Source organism: Penicillium citrinum, assembly GCF_028827155.1.
Source record: "Penicillium citrinum strain IBT 23319 chromosome Unknown utg000001l:1.0-4955037.0:1.0-4956770.0, whole genome shotgun sequence".
NCBI classification, from domain to species: Eukaryota; Fungi; Ascomycota; class Eurotiomycetes; order Eurotiales; family Aspergillaceae; genus Penicillium; species Penicillium citrinum.
In genome coordinates this window covers 4,662,718-4,682,100 of record NW_026622686.1, presented here as the reverse complement: position 1 = coordinate 4,682,100, position 19,383 = coordinate 4,662,718, and the positions used below count along the sequence as shown (strand labels likewise).

The 19,383-nt window shown below is 48.1% G+C and overlaps 5 protein-coding genes across 5 annotated transcripts; 1 reads left to right on the top strand and 4 right to left on the bottom strand.

Moving 5' to 3' along the window:
• Positions 1-363: 363 nt before the first annotated feature.
• N7469_001772 (putative C6 transcription factor) lies at positions 364-2,779 on the bottom strand (the record flags this gene model as incomplete). The annotated part of the gene is made up of 7 exons (XM_056640692.1): positions 364-634; positions 693-1,218; positions 1,275-1,479; positions 1,559-2,247; positions 2,306-2,388; positions 2,536-2,645; positions 2,714-2,779. 7 exons carry the CDS (start codon positions 2,777-2,779, stop codon positions 364-366), a joined length of 1,950 nt encoding a protein of 649 aa, XP_056506449.1.
• Positions 2,780-4,561: 1,782 nt separating this feature from the next.
• On the bottom strand, positions 4,562-8,131 carry N7469_001771 (putative importin beta-4 subunit; the record flags this gene model as incomplete). The annotated part of the gene is made up of 3 exons (XM_056640691.1): positions 4,562-5,477; positions 5,706-8,022; positions 8,086-8,131. 3 exons carry the CDS (start codon positions 8,129-8,131, stop codon positions 4,562-4,564), a joined length of 3,279 nt encoding a protein of 1,092 aa, XP_056506448.1.
• An 847-nt stretch (positions 8,132-8,978) lies between these two features.
• ncr1 (sphingolipid transporter NCR1) lies at positions 8,979-12,961 on the bottom strand (the record flags this gene model as incomplete). The annotated part of the gene is made up of 3 exons (XM_056640690.1): positions 8,979-9,082; positions 9,152-12,593; positions 12,689-12,961. The coding sequence occupies 3 exons, from the start codon at positions 12,959-12,961 to the stop codon at positions 8,979-8,981; spliced, it is 3,819 nt and encodes a 1,272-aa protein (XP_056506447.1).
• A 946-nt stretch (positions 12,962-13,907) lies between these two features.
• On the bottom strand, positions 13,908-14,909 carry N7469_001769 (tudor domain-containing protein; the record flags this gene model as incomplete). Its single annotated transcript, XM_056640689.1, has 3 exons — positions 13,908-13,996; positions 14,068-14,794; positions 14,859-14,909. The coding sequence occupies 3 exons, from the start codon at positions 14,907-14,909 to the stop codon at positions 13,908-13,910; spliced, it is 867 nt and encodes a 288-aa protein (XP_056506446.1).
• Positions 14,910-16,511: 1,602 nt separating this feature from the next.
• Positions 16,512-18,371, top strand: yap1 (putative bZIP transcription factor AP-1/Yap1; the record flags this gene model as incomplete). The annotated part of the gene is made up of 3 exons (XM_056640688.1): positions 16,512-16,958; positions 17,017-18,158; positions 18,221-18,371. 3 exons carry the CDS (start codon positions 16,512-16,514, stop codon positions 18,369-18,371), a joined length of 1,740 nt encoding a protein of 579 aa, XP_056506445.1.
• Between the last annotated feature and the right edge of the window lie 1,012 nt (positions 18,372-19,383).

The following is a 19,383-nucleotide window of genomic DNA, read 5'->3' as shown; positions in this document are numbered from 1 at the left end:
TATATAGTAGATCTAGTAGATCTAGATCTAGATACTACATACACTCCCAATCAATGCTTCAATTTCTACAACAATTTACGGCACTACTGCTTTTTTGAATCTCCTTTGCTCGTTTGGAATATTATACGGCTTTAACATTGACTCAGGGATGAATTTTATCAATATCAAAATTAGTCAATTGTATCGTGTATGTCTGTCTAGCTCTATCATCCTTCTCGAGGCCGCTAAGGTCTGATCAATAAACGCCATATATCACCTCCTTAAACGCCCAGCAATAGAAAACAGAACCAAGAATACAGAATGTAGCGAGAGGGGGACAAAGACAAAGGAAAATTAATCAGACCACTCAAACACAATATTGAATTAATGAGGCAAAAGCGAACCGGTACTCTGCTCGCGCCAGGCTTTGTCAATAGCACACTCTGCCAATCTTTTCAGCTCCACTACAAAGTCGGCGACCAATTTGAATTGGACGACTTCGTTCTGAGGCAGCTTGCGAGTGAAAATTCTCCTCATCATGACGGTTGCTACCCTCAAGAGACCCATATCATCACGCGAGCGTGGATCAAGCGGGTTCTGAAGGATGCTGCAGAAGATCGTGAGCAGCGCAGACATGGGATAAAAAATCAGCGTCCTATGAAACTTAGTGAGTATATCCAGCCTCAGATTGAAATAAGTGATAGGAGTCTTACCAAAAGACACCATCCACTAGTACATGTTCCGCGGACTCTAAATAGCACAAGGTTGACCGACTGGCCTCAACAGACAACGTCAGACTTGAGCTGATCCCATCCACCAATCCTCCAGTCCCATTGATCCAGGCTTTGCACCGACTACTTGCTTGATGAATAATGGACATGCAAAGATAATAATTCATCCTCAGCATGACAGAGTGCATACACACATTCGGATCGGAAGCGTCCTGCGCGAAGGACATGGTTGGTCGCCAATTCGGCGGGACCTTGGATCGCCATTCTTCTAGCTCATCATCTAACTCTCGAATTGCCTTTAATAATTCCGCATCAGTCTTCTTCAAGGAGCTCACGGAATACAGCGTGCTGTGTGCTCGCGATTTTATAATGCTGAGACGCAAGTCAAAGGGGAAAATTGGATCCACATTGGAGGATTCCTCATTTTCCGGGTCTGTATAAGCCCGTTCGATATAACCTGGCGGGAGAGACAAGTCACAATTCTCGTCTGCAATCGTAGGTGGTTGACCTGATAGCGTCTTTAGTAAATATGATATCCGCAAATAGATATTTTAGAGACGGTACCTGTTCGCAAACATATATCTTTATCAAGGGTATAGCAGATCCAGAAGAGATTCCGCAAGGCCTGGTGCCTTTTCTCCGTACGACTAGTGTGAGGGCCAACTCCGATATTGCCCAGATTCGCACCCAGCATGAACAGCAATCGTGCAGCGATCGCGGCAAAGTAGTTTGTTGCGCGCATATTTCCGGAAGACAATTCATAAAGTGTCTTTGGCAATGCAATTTAGTCGTTAGCCATGAAAATCTATAACATGAGGTGTCTAGTATAGGCTAGTGATTTAGCTTACCAACATAGTGACAGCCGATGCCCCCTCTAAACTTGCAGGTTCCTGCAGAACCTGAGCAAGAAGAAACTGGGCCTTGCTAGCTAAAGCATCATAGTCAATCTGTGCAAGTGGAGAGTCTCTAGTCATGTCTTTGATCGGAGGCAGGCGAGCAATAAAGGCGATAAAAGCAATGACACATGCGCGAGTGCTAGCCTGGCCATCTCTAAAGCTATTATGCGGCTGTTGATATGCTGATTTCATAGTTTCCTCGAATAAATCAGGATTCACAACAGGGAATAACCGTTGCATCAGATAACATTTTCTGTAGGCGTCGAAGTAGAGTCTCAAAACTCGCCAGTCAGGCAATTGAAACATTGTCTGGTTAGAAAGATTATTGAAGATGCTATCAGTATTTTGACCGCGTTGTTTTTCCCATGGTGCTCGGGCTGGGGCGAGTCTGTCTTTTGGAATAGTCTGCCCTGTACGAGCCTGAATCCATTCCTGACCCTCCGGGAGAAGAAAGGGGATTCCTGTGAGCAAACTGATAGCTCCCAGCTCCCGGCCCGCAAAGTGAACACCGACTGTGGCCGGTACTGCGGGAGTCAGATTGCCACTTGCTGTGCTAGGTGAGCTACTCGCTGTCGTTATATTATCATCTAGAGTTTGCGAGGAATCTTGTGTCTGCCAGTTGTGCGAGGTATCCAACGGCACTACCTGGAATTAGCAGCTATTCATTTCTTCCGATATTAAAGTCAATCGATAACTCACTTGAGTCTAACTCAGGGAAATTATCAGCTATTGCCTTCTCAATGCGACTGATCCGTTCCGACAGACGCGAGGCTTTTGGTTGGCTAGTATTTCCATAGTCAGTGATCTATAAGCCGGTGGAGAACGAATGAAGCTAAACAACGATCAAAGGGGAAGGGAAAGGGGAAGGGAAAAGTGAAGGGAAAAGTAAAAGTTAAATGAAAATGAAAATGCAATTATCCTGAACATACCCACCATCATCCGTTGCCTTTCTTTTCCTTGTCACAACTCTGTCATAGGTACATGGTAGGTCATGGTGGCGGCACCATTCGCACTGTGGCTGAGCCGCGTCGCATTTAATCTGATAAAGTCAGCCAACCCAACATCCACAGAGATTGTCACGGAATCCACCACTAGAAGAATACTTACCTTACGCCGATAGCAAGAATCGCAAGCGCGCGCAGTGCGCTTGCGAGGCTCGTCGTCGGAATGCATGGAGATCGCAAGAATTGAAGAAACGTCGACGATCGACAACTTCCGAATTGCGCTGAGTCAGCGGAAGTAAAAAAGACCCGCGGATCGACGAAAGTCGATTTTAAAGTACCATGGATATATAAATATATAGATAGATAGAATAGATAGATAGATATATCTATACAAATATATTTTAGAAAGGAGGTATGATTGCATGTTACTTGATAATCACCTCAATTCAGAATGAATTCCATCCTGGCTGTGAGAGCCCACTCGTAGTTACACATGTGGATTAAAGTATATACTCTCGGTGATGCAGTTTGAACCTTCAAACTGGTACGGGGAGGGACCATGGGGGTATAGAATTCTAATTATATACCTACTAGGTAGTCTCAAAGGACAGTCTCTATTAAAAAAGTTGTTGAAAAACCAAAGCATGCGTGGATAAATTTGTTATATATACTGCCTACATCAAATGGGTCATATATTTCGGGTGTTTGCTGGTTTCTGCATATGTTATAATCTTAGGGTTCTCATCCATGCACACTAGTGGCACTAATTCTAGTCCCCCCTGGCTAAGTATGCAGAATCTAGAGAGCAAATATCATCGTACCACACTATCTTCATTCCACTGATCATCGATTTACACCCAGGGTGCTATTGTACTTGTTCGATCTGATGAATAGAAGTTGATTTGTGCAGTCTACGCTTGAAAGTTCCATGGGAGAACTGGAACTGAATATACACTCGTGTGTCTAATATACGGGAATGACTTACACCTTACAATCTATATTAAGCTGGAGACCATTCAGTAGATGAAAAAAAAAGGTACCTCAAAGGAATGCTTTGGAAAACTCCTTAACAGAAAAGAATATCAAGATTGCAGCAACAACCATATGGGGATATAGAACAAAAAGGTACTCGGACGCACATTCCAGGAGCACAAATATCACTCAGGAGATAAAACCATCATAAGAATTCCTCATATAGCAGGCATCTCAGGCATCAAATAACCAAACCAGAAGGGATTTATGCCTCACATCACGGTACAAATACAGCAATCACACTCCTCATCACCACAATCACATCCAAAACAGGGCTTTGACACGCTCTTAATCGGTTTCTTAATCGAGCTACCGGAGCCACTGGAAGGTAATGTCCAGTTGAAAGGGTTCGAACTGGCGGAGATCATTATAGCGGTGAACAGAGAGAGAGAGTCGCGGGTGACTAGATAGATAGATTATTAGAAGGGAACCGGGGTAGAAGCAGTACATAGCAGGAAATGGGGTTAAAGCAAACCTCAATAAAAACCGTTAAAGTCTCTAAGACTCAGAGAATGTGTAAAAATGAACTCCGGAGTAGCTTGAGAAGAAAAAAAAAAACCAGCTATACTCAGTGGTGCACTTGAAGAAGTGGAGGTCTCCGCAAAATTGGGACCGAACGGGCCGAGCAGGCAACCATTTATTTGCAGAGCCACACACGTCACGTTGCTGCAAATAAATGAAGTTTAGTTGATATTATGTACTATGATAAGGGTTTTTATAGAAGAGTATGGTGAAGAGATGTAGAGGGGTGTATAGTTTACGCGGAAGGATATAGAGTATACAGAATACAAGTATCAGTCAATTGACTATGTACAGCAACAACTTTTTATATCTTTCATCACTCATCGGAGAGACGGGGTATCGTCTAGTCATCTCATATCAGGGGAATTCAAAATCATCCGTCTATCCATTAACGCATTTCCATCGCAAGTCATAAAAAAGGGGGTAAATCATCTATGTAAGGAGCTGGCCGTTGCATTTACAGCTGCTCAACCCAGGGTGCGGCACCAGCCTGCATCTGGTTCAACCACTTAACAAGCTCAATGAGCTCGGCGCGGCGCTCATCCTCAAGCTGGTCCTCATCACCGGTCAAAACGGCCTGGAAGACGGGGAGAAGTTGAGGGGTGAGTTCGCGGATGGTGGCATCCTCCCACTTGTACATTTGGCAAATCATGCGGTACAGGGGCTCGTTCTCCTCGAAGTCGTTCTTCAGGGGGAGAATGTTGACCAGGACAGGGAGAACCTCCTTAGTAGGGACGTGCTCGCGGCTGCGCAGGATCATGCGGGAAACACATCCAGTGGCATTGTCCTGCAGACGGGAGACGTTCATTGACAGGCACTGCTCGAGGCGGCTCAAGATAGTGGGGTACTCCTTGAGCATCTCGGCATCGGACTGAGAGTGCTCGACCAGACGACCAACGGCGTAGGCAGCGTTGGAGCGGGTCTGGGGGTCCTCGTCGTTAAGACGGTGCAGGAGCAGCTTGAGGAAAGTACCAGTGAAGGGGGTCACAGCAGCACCCATACCGTTGATGCACTCGGCGAGAACACCGACGGAGGTGGCACGCTCAAGAGCCTCACCGCTGCTAGCATAGCGGAGGATGGTCTTCTCGAAGACCTTCCAGAGCTCAGCGAAGCTCTGGCCAAGAGCGGCAGCCATGCCGGAGACAACGTCCAGAGCGGTGTCAACAACGACCCAGTCGAACTCAGAAGTCTCCTCACCAGCCTCAGCGGTCTCCTCCTCGGGGCCGAACTCAAGCTGGCAAGGGTGCTGCTTAGTGATGATGTCGGTGATCATCTGAATCACGTTGTGCAGCATGGTCTCGTCAGCGATGAGAGCGGGTCCGCAGAAGCGGAGGTTCTCAGCCATGTTTCGGTTGATGTCGGCGACAGTAGCACTGAATAAATCAGATCAGTTAGTATATCATTTGAAAACCATGATCGGAAACATTGTGGCAAATGCAAAAGCATGAACACTTGTCAGATACAGAAACGCCGTTTACATCAATCGCAACTTGTGCGTCAAAGTGAGCTGGGTTAAGCGGATAGGATCATCATATAAAGTGCGCCCGAAGGCAAAAGTCGAAAAAAGAAATAGCAAAAACAAAGAAACAATGTAAACGTACCGGTCGTCTTCCTCAGTCCACATCTTGACAGTAGCAGTCATGAGAATCTCTCCGAACTTCTTGACCTCCTTGGCGGGCTGAACCTGAAGGGGAAGACCGGGTTGCCACTTGGGCATCTGGCCACTCTCCTCGGCAATGGTGAAGAGCATGGCGTAAGAGCGGTGCAGAGTGCTGATGGTGCTCTTACGAACACCCTCGTAAGGGTGCTCGGCCAAGGGCATAACCTGCTCGATAGTCTTCTCGAAGTAAGGCAGGAAAGAGCTGCGAGTGTGAGTGATCAGGTCACCAATGACCTCAACAGCAATCTCTTTCTCCAGGGACAGAGGAGTAGTGGCGGTGATGTCGTCCCAGGCATCCTCGTCATCCTCGACATCAACGTCCTCGATTTCGCCCTCGAGGTCATCCTCGTCGTCAGCGGAAGCAACCTTGACCTTACGGCCAGCAACGGTCACCTCTTGACCAACCAGGTCCTTGGCGGCATCGCCAAGCTCGACTTCAAGGTCAGTCTCATCCTGCTCAATACAGGCGAAGAGACCGTTGACAACGCCCTCCAGGAAGGGGGAGAAGTCCTCGGAGTAGACCTTGGCCATGGCACCCCAGAAGATGTAGGTGCTCTCCTTAAGACGAGAGTGACCCAGGTGCAGGGCCTCCTCGGTAGCGCGCATGAGGGGCTCGACGTAGGGCTGGTAGCGCTGAGGGCCAGCAGCACCGGCCATCTCACCCATAGCATCAGTGACGCTAGCACGGAGATCGAGCTCCTCCTCGCTGTCCTTAACGGTAGCAAACTCCTGGAGGAGATGCATGGACTCATCGAAGAAGGACAGGAAGGAGTCACCGGCAGAGGAAGCCAGCGAACCAAGGGCACCAGCAGCAAGGGCCTTGATCTTGAAGTCGGGGTGCTTGAAGAGGTTGTGCAGAATGGGGACGAGCTCTGCCTGGTAAGGAGCAACGTCCTTCTCATCAAGACCATCGACAACAGCATCGATAGCACTGATACCAGCCTTCATGATGTCCATGGTAGGGCCATCCTCCTCACCCTTGTACTCAGCCATGGCGCTGGCCAGGTTCTTGAACAGCAGGGGCATCAGACGCTCGTGTTCGTGGCTCAGGTCCTCGGCAAGGTCGTCGGCAAGACGGGCGACGGCGTGCAGAGAAGCCTGGCGGACCTTGGACTCGGAATCGGCCAGAAGCTGGAGGACCATAGGGAAGATCTCGTGCATCTGGGTGCTGATGAAGTCAGGAGCACCCTCAACGCACATACCGAGGGCCATGATACCGGCACGACGGTAGTTGGGGTCGTTGTTGTTGAAGTACTGACCAAGAGTCTGGAGCAGAGGGACAACAACCTGGCTGGGGGGCAGGCTTTGGGCGAGCATGTCCAAGAGACCCAGAGAGGAGCGAGCAGGGGTGATCTCATCATCGATAGGAGAGTCATCAAGCTCAGTGACAATGTGGAGAGCAGTGCGGGTAAGCTGCTCTCCAATACGCATACCCTGGATCTTCAGCTTGCGGTACTGAACGGCCTGCATGAGGAAGCTGATGGCCTGGGTACGGGTATCATCATCGATGTCGGTGTTGGCAGAGATCTCGTTCATGAGGACAACAAGGTCTTTCAGGTGAACAGTCAAGAGGGCAGGGTCGCAACCAAGCAGGGTCTGGAAGACCTCGAAGGCCTGCATGATGCGGTCATCATCGCCCTGAGAGATGGAGTCCTTCAGGACAGCGACCATGGAGGGGACGAGCTCCTGGAAAGCCTTGACAGGAGCCTCATCCTCCTCAGAGTCGAGGTGCATAGCCAGCTTGCTCAGAGCAAGGAGGGTGTTGATGCGGACCTCGGCGCTCTCGGGGTCCTGGATGGTCTTGCCGAAGAGCTTGAAGAGGTCCATGAACTTCTCCTCAAGGCCCTCGCCCAGAGTCTCCAGAATGGTGAAAAGGATATAGATGGAGACGGCACGCTCATCCTGGTTACCGCCATCAGCCGCCCGAGCAAGCAGGTTGGGCAGGTCAGCCCATTCACCATCCTCCAGATCGATCTTGGCCACAGCCGAGATGACACGAGCAATAGAGTGACGAACGAGAGAGTTGCTATCACTCATGGAAGAGCGAAGCAACTGATCCCGAATCTGGGGCTTCTGGTCAGCAGCAACCTTGATCCAGTGCTTGTTGACATTGCCACGAGCCTCGACGGCTGCCAGTTGACGAAGTTGATAGTCATCATGTCCGGTAGCGATTTGAATGAGGAAGACGAAGGACTCGGGCTGGGAGTAGAACTCCTTTTGCAGGACGCCGGTGGCTTCCTTGACGTTTCCCTTCGTGGCTGGAAGAAGCAAGGGTTAGTGACGTCTCTTAGTAGAGGGGCATAAAAAAAAAAAGTACATACGGTCAAGGACAACCTGCAATTGCTGCAGGAATCGTTGCTGATCCATTATCACAAAGTTATATGTGTTGTTCTCCTTCTTTCTTCTTTTTTCTTCTCTTATAAAAGCGTGTGTGGTCGTGAAGATGTTCCCTAGCCTCGTTTTAAACAGAGGCAAGAGTACAAAAAAAGGAAAGCAATGAGCAGCCTGTCTAAGACAAACAGCTCACTCTTATGAGGAGGGGGTATCAAGACAACAAGGAAAAAAAGGAAAAGAAAAAAGTGAAAAGGAAAGAAAGGATGGTGGGGGAAGAAGAAGAAGAAAGTTCCCGCAGAAGAAAAAAAAAAGGTCGTCAGGGGTGGGATGTGCGCCCAATCGAGTTAGGGCGGGCCCGAAAATTTCCCACTTGGGCCGCGTTTGTTACGAGAACAATTTTTTTTGCATCTCCACTGTTGGGTCGCGTAAAACTTGGGTCGCGATTGGATTGGGTTTGTTCGTGTTTATTATGAATCGAGGAAGGTTTGATTTAATTCAAGATTGACTGGTGTGGTAGTGTGGTAGGGTGGGAATATACCCCGTGATACTTATAATGGAGCCCTCCATTGGTTCCGAAGTATGAGGATAATACAATACGATATACAGAAGAACTACGACAGCTCAAAGAACACGAAAGCAAGCTAGTGATCAGAGTGCCCGGAATAGCCAGTTCATATGCGAGACCGATATGATCAAATAATAACAACCCTGTAGATATCCCATTCCCGAAACTCCGCCGGTTCTGTATAATTCCAACAATAAACCAGTCTCAGCCCGCTAGTCAGTATGAAACACGGGGAGATATCAAGAAACAAAATCAAATCAAAGACAAATGCAAGACATATAACAAAGATCCATTCAGCACAAAGGTTCATATAGTTTAATATTCATCAGAGTCGTAATCTTCATCAACCAGTAAGGACCGATAGCCACGGGAGGCAAGATTGGCCTCTAAGCCACCGCCGGAAGCAGGGTCAAAATATCCTGCAGAGAAGAAGGGTAATGTGTTAGCAACGGAAAGGACTGATCAAAGAAACAAGAGGATGTACATACCTCCACCGCCAAAGTAACTGAGAGCTACCGGAAGGAAAATAAGAGCATGGGCAGCGGCAAACACAACAAGTGCCAGCCACACTCGGAAGTAGTAAATCTCAAAGATCTTGCTTCGCGTGAAAGCAAGTACACAGACTCCGAGTAGTTTCGTCACCGTGATTCCACTGAAAACACTTCCTCCCACATTAACAAGGGCTGTCCAGGCACGAGCATCTTTGCCCCGAAACTGAGAGGGGGCCTTTTCTAGGAGAGTCGGTGCAGGGAACATAAAGGCGCGAGCAATGTGCGCGCAGAATTCCACGCCAATTCCAACACAAATAACCAGGTTCACCAGTGAGACTGCGTTGAGAGATACGCCAGCGATAGCCATGGTACCGATGATATCGACGACCGTCATGACTACCGTTGTCGTGATGACTGCACCAGTAGCAATGGAGCCCAGAATGGCCGAGGTCAGGACGAAAATAATAGCAACTGCTGATCCAAGGAGTGTACCAGTGAGCTGCACAATCGAGACGTACTGGTCAAAGAAGATATAGAATTTGGAGTAAGGGTAGACATCGATGTTGTGTTCATGGGAGATATCGTCTGCGATTCGTCGAGCAGCTTTATAAGCTTGAATAAAGTCGTCCTGGCTGCGGAGAGCAGTGTGACTGGTACGGAAGTGACTGGCTTTGATTGTCGTATCCTTCTCGTCGATAACCAATGCATTGCTATAAGGAGCCTTGCCACCCAGAGGACAGGAAGCATCAGTGGGAGACTCGACCCACTTTTCGGCATAATGGATGAACTCCTGCCCAGTGGGCATCCCATAGAGTGAAAGATTCCACGGAGGATTACGGTCCTCGAAGCAGAGCTTGCCGTCTTCTTTGCAGCAATCCTGCTGGGGGTTGAGCCAGTAAAAGAAATCGTCGATCCAACTAGCAGCAGATCCTGAAAGATAAGAGACATTTGGACGTTTCGACTCCTGCTCCAGGATGAATGGCAAAGAGTATTCATCGCAAGTCGTGAACCGCCCACAAAGTTGCTGCTGGTGATATCTTTCAGTGACATTGACGTCGCGGGTCACAAAATAGACAGGAGGTCCCGTGCGGAAGTAAGCATAAAGATCGTTGAAGTATGAGATCAGATATGAATCACTAGGAATAGCAATTCGCTGGTCTAGGCCAAGGGGTACCTCGGGGATCAAAGCAATCCCAGCGGTCAATATACCCAAGAAGATTATCACCACAGCGGCTTTCACTCGACGATCTAAGATAAAAGGCGCATATGTGCGGCGAATGAAGCTCTGGAGGCCGCTTTCCGCTTCCTGGTCATCATAGATCTGATCCTCAGGTAGCCCAATTGAGTTGGCTTTGCGAACTGTGACGCAGGGGAAGCAGTCTGCACGAAGACTCTCAACCCGTCTTTGGTTCAAAGCGAGTACGGAGATAAACATGGTAACCTGTAAAACGGCATTGATAAATACAGCACCGGCAGCGTATGCCGCAAAGTTCTTCACGGCAGGCATTCCCACAAAGACACCCAATGCAAAGGCGACCGTCTCGGTCAATGCGGATAGGAAGACACTAGGTCCAATTCTACCCACTGCACGAGCAACACGCTCATCGATCTCTTCGTCAGGGTAGCTAAAGTTGACACGTTCGAACTCATGGACAATCAAGAAAATATTATCCACGCCCACGGCCAGGACGAGGAAAGGAATGACTTCAGCAATGATGAGGGTCGCCCGTACACCGACCGCTGAGAACAATCCTACAGAGGCAGACACAGACATCAAGACAATAACGATGCCTGCGATGCCCAAAGTGAATTTCGATTGAACCAGAGCATTGGCTGGATTGTGGAGCAGAGAACGCCACGTAACGGTGACAGATCCTAAAGCAAGGGAGGCATATAGGAACATGATGACATAGCTTATAACCACAATCTTCGCATCGGTGTTTGTGGACTTGTTCAGCTCCTGTTCCAGGCTAATTTCAGCATTGAAAGATACACGGAGTCCACGCTCGACGGCTTCTTCCTGGACGACATCAAAGACGCGCCGGAAGCTGTTCTCCCAGTCGATCGCTCTCTTTTCGCCCTCAGTTCCTTGCTCATAGTTATTCACCACCCAGGTAACGATCAAGGCCTTGGAGCCCAGGACATCTCCACTTTCATCATAACCACCCAATATCATCTCGGGCTTCAACGGCTGTTGAAAGTCCGGCAGGCAGCTCACATCCCCAGGAGATTCTGTACAGTGAGACAGGCGATCCTTCCAGGTGTCCGGGTCGAGGTTGAAAACCGAGCCACCGAAATAGCCTGTTAACGATTGGACCACACAAGCATCCCCGGTCGGTTTGAAACAAACATCGTCTAGGTTTAGGGCGAGGTCAAGCGAAATCATTCGACGCACCCGAGATTCAACGTCGAACCACCATACAAGCGTGTCATAGTCTAGTACAGGACCAGTATCATTAACCAAGAACGCTTGTTCAGCCCGGTAGAATGGCCCAAAGCTCTCATCGAAGTAAGTTTTCTCTTGAGCAGCAGCAGATGATGGGCTCACCCAGAGGCGGACCGGGTCAGTTTCGACCGTAAATCGCAACCAGCCAAGGCTAAGCAAGATGGCAAAAACACAGCTTGAGACGATCGTGATGGCCGGAAATCGTGCCGAAACCCCACCTATGCGATGAAACATGGCGGACAAGAGGGAATTTGGCTTATACACCCCTTGGGGCTGTTCCATATATCCGCCGCGGTGGATCACTTCACCTTCGTCCTCGTCGTCACTGGGAGCCGGGTCTTGAAGAAGGCGGACACGTTCGGGTTTGCGGAATCTCCGCTCCTTGAAAGTGACATAGCTCGCAAGGCCCATAACAAGCAAGAGGAACGTGGAGTAAATTATGATGACAGCAAAGGAGAGACATGGTAACAGTCCAACGTGACAGCTTTCCTCGGTCGATACTGCGGGTAACTTGGGGCAAACGTCGGGACAGTCGACACAAGAGCAACGGTACGACTTGTCAGGATCACCACAGGTTTTTGGTTGAATTGTCAGCGCCTTCATGCCTTGGCCATCATTCGAGGGTTCGGTGCGATAATTGATCTGGAATGGACTGCCAAGGAGCTTCTTGTCGCCCAGAAACTTCAAGAACTGCTCGTAATTTTTCGCTCCGCCGCCAATAAAATCAATAGCCTTCCCGCCAGAGGCACCGTTCTTGACATTCTTGCAGCTATCAAAAAAACCGCTTTGGTATTCCTCGGACCAGATGTTGTCTAGCTCAGTGACGAGCTCCTTGCCAGAGCTATTCTTTTCTGTTTGGGTCACATTCACAAAGAGCGATTGGTCGGGAGAGCAAGTGAAAGTACAGAATATGTTGAAAAAATTCTCTCGACAAGCTGGACATGAAGCAATGATGCCTTCCGCTAGTTTGAGGTTGCTAGAGAGCGCATCGATCTATACTTTCCATTAGCAATGTTTCAAAACAAAATTACAGTTGTTAGTAACACGAAAAATACAAAAGAAAAGAAAAGAACAAAGTATCTACTAACTTGCTGTTCAAGACAACAGACCGGCCCTGTCTCCCATTTGGGACCACACAGATTGACCAGTTTTTCTCTCACGGGAGCCTCCGGATTTTCCGCCAGTCCATTATCAGGACAAGGCAGTTCTCCGCCAAAGATCGACTTCTTTCCACAATGTCCCCGAATCGCACATCGACCTTCCTCGTGAATCTTGGTTTCGCCTTGTGCAGCAACGAGCGTCGGTTGTAAGGCAAGGGAGGCGAGCCCAGTCAGGGCAGCGACAATACCCAACTGCCGCATGGTCGGAAAAGACGTGTTAAAGAGTGAGATAAGCAGTCTATCTTGTTGAGAAGCTCAGAAATCCTCTTTCGGTGTATATCAGAAGCTCTTCAAACGGTGGTGAGATTCGATAGTTGACCATGCGCTAGGCGCATGCGCATGTGTGAAGACGGTCGTGAGGTCGCGGTCAAGAGTGACGAGGCGCAAGGGGTAAACCACGAGTCTTTGGAAAAGAAGACGGTCAGGGATGTATACAATTTGGTAGTTGGACACTGTTTCGAGCGTATTACTCGCGCGAATGACGAAAAAACTTGGTAGGTCAAAGCGAATGGATACGATTGAAGTGAGCAGTTCAAGTTGAAGTTGGAAGTTGGGCGGATGACATGACGTGGTCGGGAAGTGGGTCCACTAGGACTGAAGGGGAATACTTCAACATTGTATCCAAAAGAGTATTGTACATATATTGCCCAATAGATGATATGAATAGTTACGGTAGTAAATATATTTAGTAAATATATTGGCGATTCAGTGGTAATAATGTAAGGAGTGTATTGATTATCAATGGGAGAGGATATCAAATGGTGGACGGTTCATAGATTATACCCTGGACTGTACGCATATCTATACAACCTCGGTAACTCGTCAACTGGTATGTATTGAACTATAACACTCAATCATTGAATCAAATCGAAGCTATAATTCTACTAAATGATAATAGAAATCTCACTGTAAATGTATCACTTCAACATGGACCCAAGGACAAATAGAGAAAGGCTCGCTGAAGAGTCGTACCAGGTACTTTTAGGAACATAACGCCACGCACGAGAGATACATCCACACAAGAATGTCTGCATCGCCGATCCAGTTAGCGATGAGAACGCACCAAGGAGGAAGATATGAAAGAAGGAAAGAAAGGTAAAAGAAAAGTGATATCGTAGAAGTTTCAACATAACCATGAACATAATGTCTAGTATCCCTCATCCTCAGCCTGCTGATAGATGTGGCGTGTTCGTGTCGGATCCTTGCGCATCGTCTGTCCGGACCCAGTGAAACCCACTAGAAATAATGATTAGTATTCTTTACACTTTCGCACAAGATGAAGAAAACACGGAGAAGGGAGTTCATACCTCGAGCGTTTACTCCCTCGCCGGTACGGAACATGCTGTCTTTCTTGCCAAATTTTCCCTTGCCCTTAGTTTTGGCTGCGAAATCCTTCCACTTGTTCTTGCCTTCCTCCAGCTCACGAGTGGCCTTGACTTTTCGAGGCACTTTGGGTGGACGTGCTGCCCCGTCAGCGGGCTTTGGAGCCTCGTTACGGGCCTGGGTGGCCAGTGTAGGGTTGATATCGGCGGCCGCTGAGATCACGTTGGATGGTGCGGGTGAGGGTGACGCTGAACTGCCTGAAGTTGCATCAGCCTTGCGCTTGCGATTGTCAGTTCCTTGAACGGGTCTGATGTCCTTGGAGGTTAGATTCTCAACAGTCGCGTAGGACTTGAAGGAAACTAAGTACACCGGGTTGCTGGCGGAACCGGTAATTGAGGTGATACGGGCGGGATAGAAGGCACCGTCGCCGGAAACCCAGCGGGCGAGAACATTCTCGTTCACGGTGAAGGAAGCCGGTGGCGGGGGTGCTGCCTCATCTCTGCTATCGGTCGACGGTTTCGAGGTAGAATTCTCCCTCTTCCAGGAATCTCGTGTGGATGGCGGAGCCGGCTTGGGAGCGGGTGCCGCGGCGGGCTTAAGTTCGGCAATTGAAGTTTCGGTGAGGGTTATGAGTTCTTCGAGTTCAGTTTGGAGACTCTGGAGTTCCGTGTTATCGGGTTCTACCTGCAAGCTTGACACGACGGTTTCAAGCTGATTCAAGCATGTTAGGTCTGGAAGACTGGTGGCTAGAGTTTAATGGGAGAGAAAAAGATACCTGAAGCTTGAATTCCTTGACCTCGGCCTCCAGGGCTGCAACATCGGACATGATGATTGAATTAGAAGTGAGCTGAGAGATGGGTATATGCCTTGAGGGCCACGATTAGAAGGAACGAAATTTAATAAAAGCGATAAAATAGTTGGTGCGGCAGTGAAGTGGAAGGAAGATGTTCAACGCGGAGAGCGTTGAGATTGTGAAAATCACGTGATGGATCGCGATAAGCTTGCATCTACTGGTACCCTATAGTTACTGTTATGGGATGTATAGTCCCAGTACGAAATATTCTACACGAAATTACTAGTATAGGGTACGCCAACTACAATAGTAATCATCTGAAAACAAGTGCAAGTAATTAAAACAAGTAACCTAGCGTTACTACTGATTAGTATTTACAGTGTTGAAGACCACTGGCAGTACGGAGTACTCCGTACAAAGAATTCCAACTTCTGCAACTGCCATGAGTATATAAAGTTGAGAGTGAAAGTGGAGAAATTATATTTATTCAATGTTAGGGACATCAGCTTCTGATGAAATGTCCGAGATACAGAGTGCCATCCATGGATGGAGTACAAGTACATACAGTACTAGCTTGGTCCATTTTAAGCAGTGCAGGGGAATAGTAATTAAGCAACTACAAAGTGGGCTCGAATGGGCCTGAGTGGCCTGATCGGATCTGATATGTATTAACTAAACAGGATTGTACTCCGTGCATACTGTACAGTACTACTGTACGGAGTACTTCTGCCTATATTCTCGGGGATGGGATCGACCGGCTGCATGCGAGGTCGGAGCGTATTCTAGCCGAATGGAAACGTCATTTGTGGGTCGGCACTGCATCCTGATATCCCGCAGGTACTTCAAGTTGTACAATTTCGACTAATAAACAGTTATTGAGAATAATTAGGGTTGACCTTGATCACGCTATACAGTATTGACTACTTGATTCTAATTAGGATGTGTACAAGTATTAGGATATAGTTACCGCAGGATACAATAGTTCTAAGATACTGTCATAGATGTGATTGTATTATACAGTATTGTATGGTAATATTCAGATGAGTCACAGAACACGATCGAAGCTTCCCCTTTCGGCTGCTGATTTCTAAGCAGCACCTGCCAGTCTTCAGACCACCCCGGCCGGTGCCCCGCTGTGATTGGCCGTCGATCACCTGCTCTTTTTGCCTCTTCAATTCCTACCCTTCTTCATCTAACTCAACTTGGTCAATTTCCATCTTCTCTGCATTCATACATTTCCGTCAAATAACCAGTGACGCCACTAGGATTCAATACGAAGTCGTTAGTCTAGCTTGATCCAGACGAGTCATCAATCGCTGCCTGATAAGCCCCATTTAGCCTCAGGCCCAGGCCCCGCTCTCCATTCTCCAATCTCATCTCTTTTTTCCCCCCTCCCACATCTCAAACCACCCGTACTCCGAACCCCTACTCCAGCCTGGGTTACAGCCTTGCAGCCTTGTCATCTTCCTATTGACCTGGTTCTGGCTCTGCTCAGAACGCTGCTTTACCCATCCATCCTATTTCATTGTGCCTGCGTGTGGGCGAAACGCCCAGTCGACTACATCTCTTTTCCCCCCTCCCTCCGGCACATTCGAGTGAACAGAATATCCTCATATCACTCAACATTTTTTCATTATGAGTGATTACGATAACCTATACCAGGCCGGGATGTATCTGTCACCCGGCCAGCAAGATCTTCTACTCGCTGCTCTTTCGTCAAACAACCCGAATCAGAAGAATGCCAACCATACCCCGCAGATCAAGGCTGATCACAGCCCCGATCAATCCTCATCAAACCCCCATAGTGCTCCTCCTTCTGGGGGATTCGACGATCCTCAGTTCAATGGCCTCGATTTTGGAGAGAACGAGAGTCCTTTCCTCGACTTCAACCCGGAGGTTGACTTTGAATTCCCCGGATCGGGTAATCTAATCGGGGATCTACCCGGTGGCGAATATGAGATCGGTGAGAAACGTAAATCCATCGATGGCAAGTCGGAGGTCGAAGAAGAAACTGGCAAGAAGCGAAGGGATAGCGAGGCTAAGAAGCCTGGTCGGAAGCCGTTAACGTCGGAGCCCACGACGGTATGCTCAATCTCCCTGGCCTTTCCCAGCTGAGCCAAGTCACTAACCCATAGCACAGAAGCGCAAAGCGCAGAACCGTGCTGCGCAAAGGGCTTTCAGGGAGCGCAAAGAAAAGCATCTCAAGGATCTCGAGACTAAGGTGGAAGAGCTACAGAAGAACTCAGACACGACTAATCAGGAGAATGGCCTGCTTCGGGCTCAGGTCGAGCGTCTCCAGGTGGAACTGCGTGAATACCGAAAGCGTCTGTCTTGGATGACCAGTGGAAATGGCCTTTCGGCTATCAGTGCCATCCCCAACGCTCACTCCAAGGGTGCCTACGGAATGCAGAATAACGAATTCTTGTTTGACTTCCCCAAGTTCGGTGATCTCCCTGGATCTCATCTCTTCAACGGTCAGGGTAACAAGAACGATCAATCCAAGGCTAAGCCCAAAGATAACGTGCCTCGTGCCCCTGGCGTGCTCAGTCGCGAAAATGCATCCAGTCCCGCATCCAGCAAATCAAATTCCAACACTCCCACGAGTACCTATAATTCCAAGTCCAGTCCTTGGTCAAATGGCACCCCGGGCAGCAATGCACAGGCTAAACCCTCTTACAACAACAATAAGGTTGCCAACGCATCACACCAATATACGTCGACATCGGATTCTCCGTCCTCGTCGTCTGATTCGCACCAGAGCCAGCTTCTCTCATCAAGTGGAACTTCCCCTGAGCCAAGTGTCAATTCCCCACCAGAGCATAAGCCTAATACCTCTGGCGCGAATACTTGCAGCATCCATGGGTCAATCAATGGCGAACAATCTTTCTGTGCTCAGCTTGGCATGGCCTGCGGTAACATCAACAACCCTATTCCTGCGGCCCAAAATCCCAAGACCCAGAATACTACCAAAGATCATAACGCTCCCACCGACGATTATGGGTTGGACTGGCTGACTCAACAGAACGGCGGACAATTTGACCCCGTGCTGTTTGGTGACTGGAGAGAGCCTCAAGATGCGGTTCTCTCTCAAGACTTCGGCTCCTTCTTCAATGATGCTTTCCCTCTACCCGACTTGGGCAGCCCGTCTCATAACCTGACAGAAGCAGCAACGGCACAGCAGTCTCAAAAGAAGGATATCTTGTCTCAAGCCGATAGCAAGGCCGATGAGGAGGTTGTTCCGGGTGAAGACAAGACCCAGATGCTCTCCTGCAATAAGATCTGGTATTTCCATTGCCCTACGAATTTTCAGTATGGTATATCCAGATTACTAACAATTGTCTTAGGGATCGCCTGCAATCCATGGAGAGATTCCGCAATGGCGAGATCGATGTTGACAACCTGTGCTCGGAGTTGCGTACCAAGGCTCGCTGCTCTGAGGGTGGTGTCGTCGTGAATCAAAGAGATGTCGACGATATCATGGGCCGTGCTAAATAAGCATGTCATACCCAACAAATAATTTACCACACCTTCACGACTCACGGAACCACTTCACACTATTCAACTGTACACGTTACCAATCATACCCATCATCAAATTCATCATTCACTGTCAAGGCGTCAGATAAATAACTTAGGAAAACTCGATTGAGGAGAGAGCTCGACCATGCATCAACCCTTTTGAGATTGAGTACACGCGGCGTATTGATAGGCCGTTGCCTTTGGAGGCACATTGATTTTTCATATTGTCCTATTTACTTCCAAATCCTGTTCTGCTTGGCTTCTTCCCAGTGGCTTTGTCTACTCTCTCAACTTTCTTTTTCGCATGACTTGATCTATTTGAATTTCTGTTGTTTTTCCAGCCTGGCGAATGGAAACACGGGGACTCGCCTTTGAGAGATTATTCCAAGCTATCTCGATTGCGATGCAACGTATTACGACTGCTGGCGTATTTATGTGACTAACGGGAGGAAAATATGGGTTGGCGAACTGAAAGGTCTCATATTTACTGTTTCGTCCTGTGCTTTTATACAAATGAGATTCTCTGAGCCTTTTGTTTACTCTTTGCAAGAAACCCAGTAAATCAAATACTACATCAAGAGTCTCAAAAGTCTCAGTATATGAAGTGCCGCTATACGACCGCATCACCTAGCAAAAGACTCTACGGATATTGTTAATAAATGCTTATATTCATACAGCTCCAAACCCTTGATGAACTGAAGTTCAAATACAGCTACAGCTACTTATACACAACTCGTACGACTTGCTTATAACCAGTATAACCGAAGCTGAAGGGTATCGATGTTTGTCTCTTCCGGGGAAAAGGAATTAAAGTACAAAGAAAACAACCGGGCAGAGGAAGAGGGCATCAACGGGGAATAGTATTTTTTTTTTCTTTTTTTTCGCATGGACTTTTTTCTTTCTCTTTCTGCATCTTGCACTCTCTGCATGTCTTGACCAAAACAAAAGGTCTTCAGAATCTTACTCCCTCGATTTGAGTCTGATTCTGT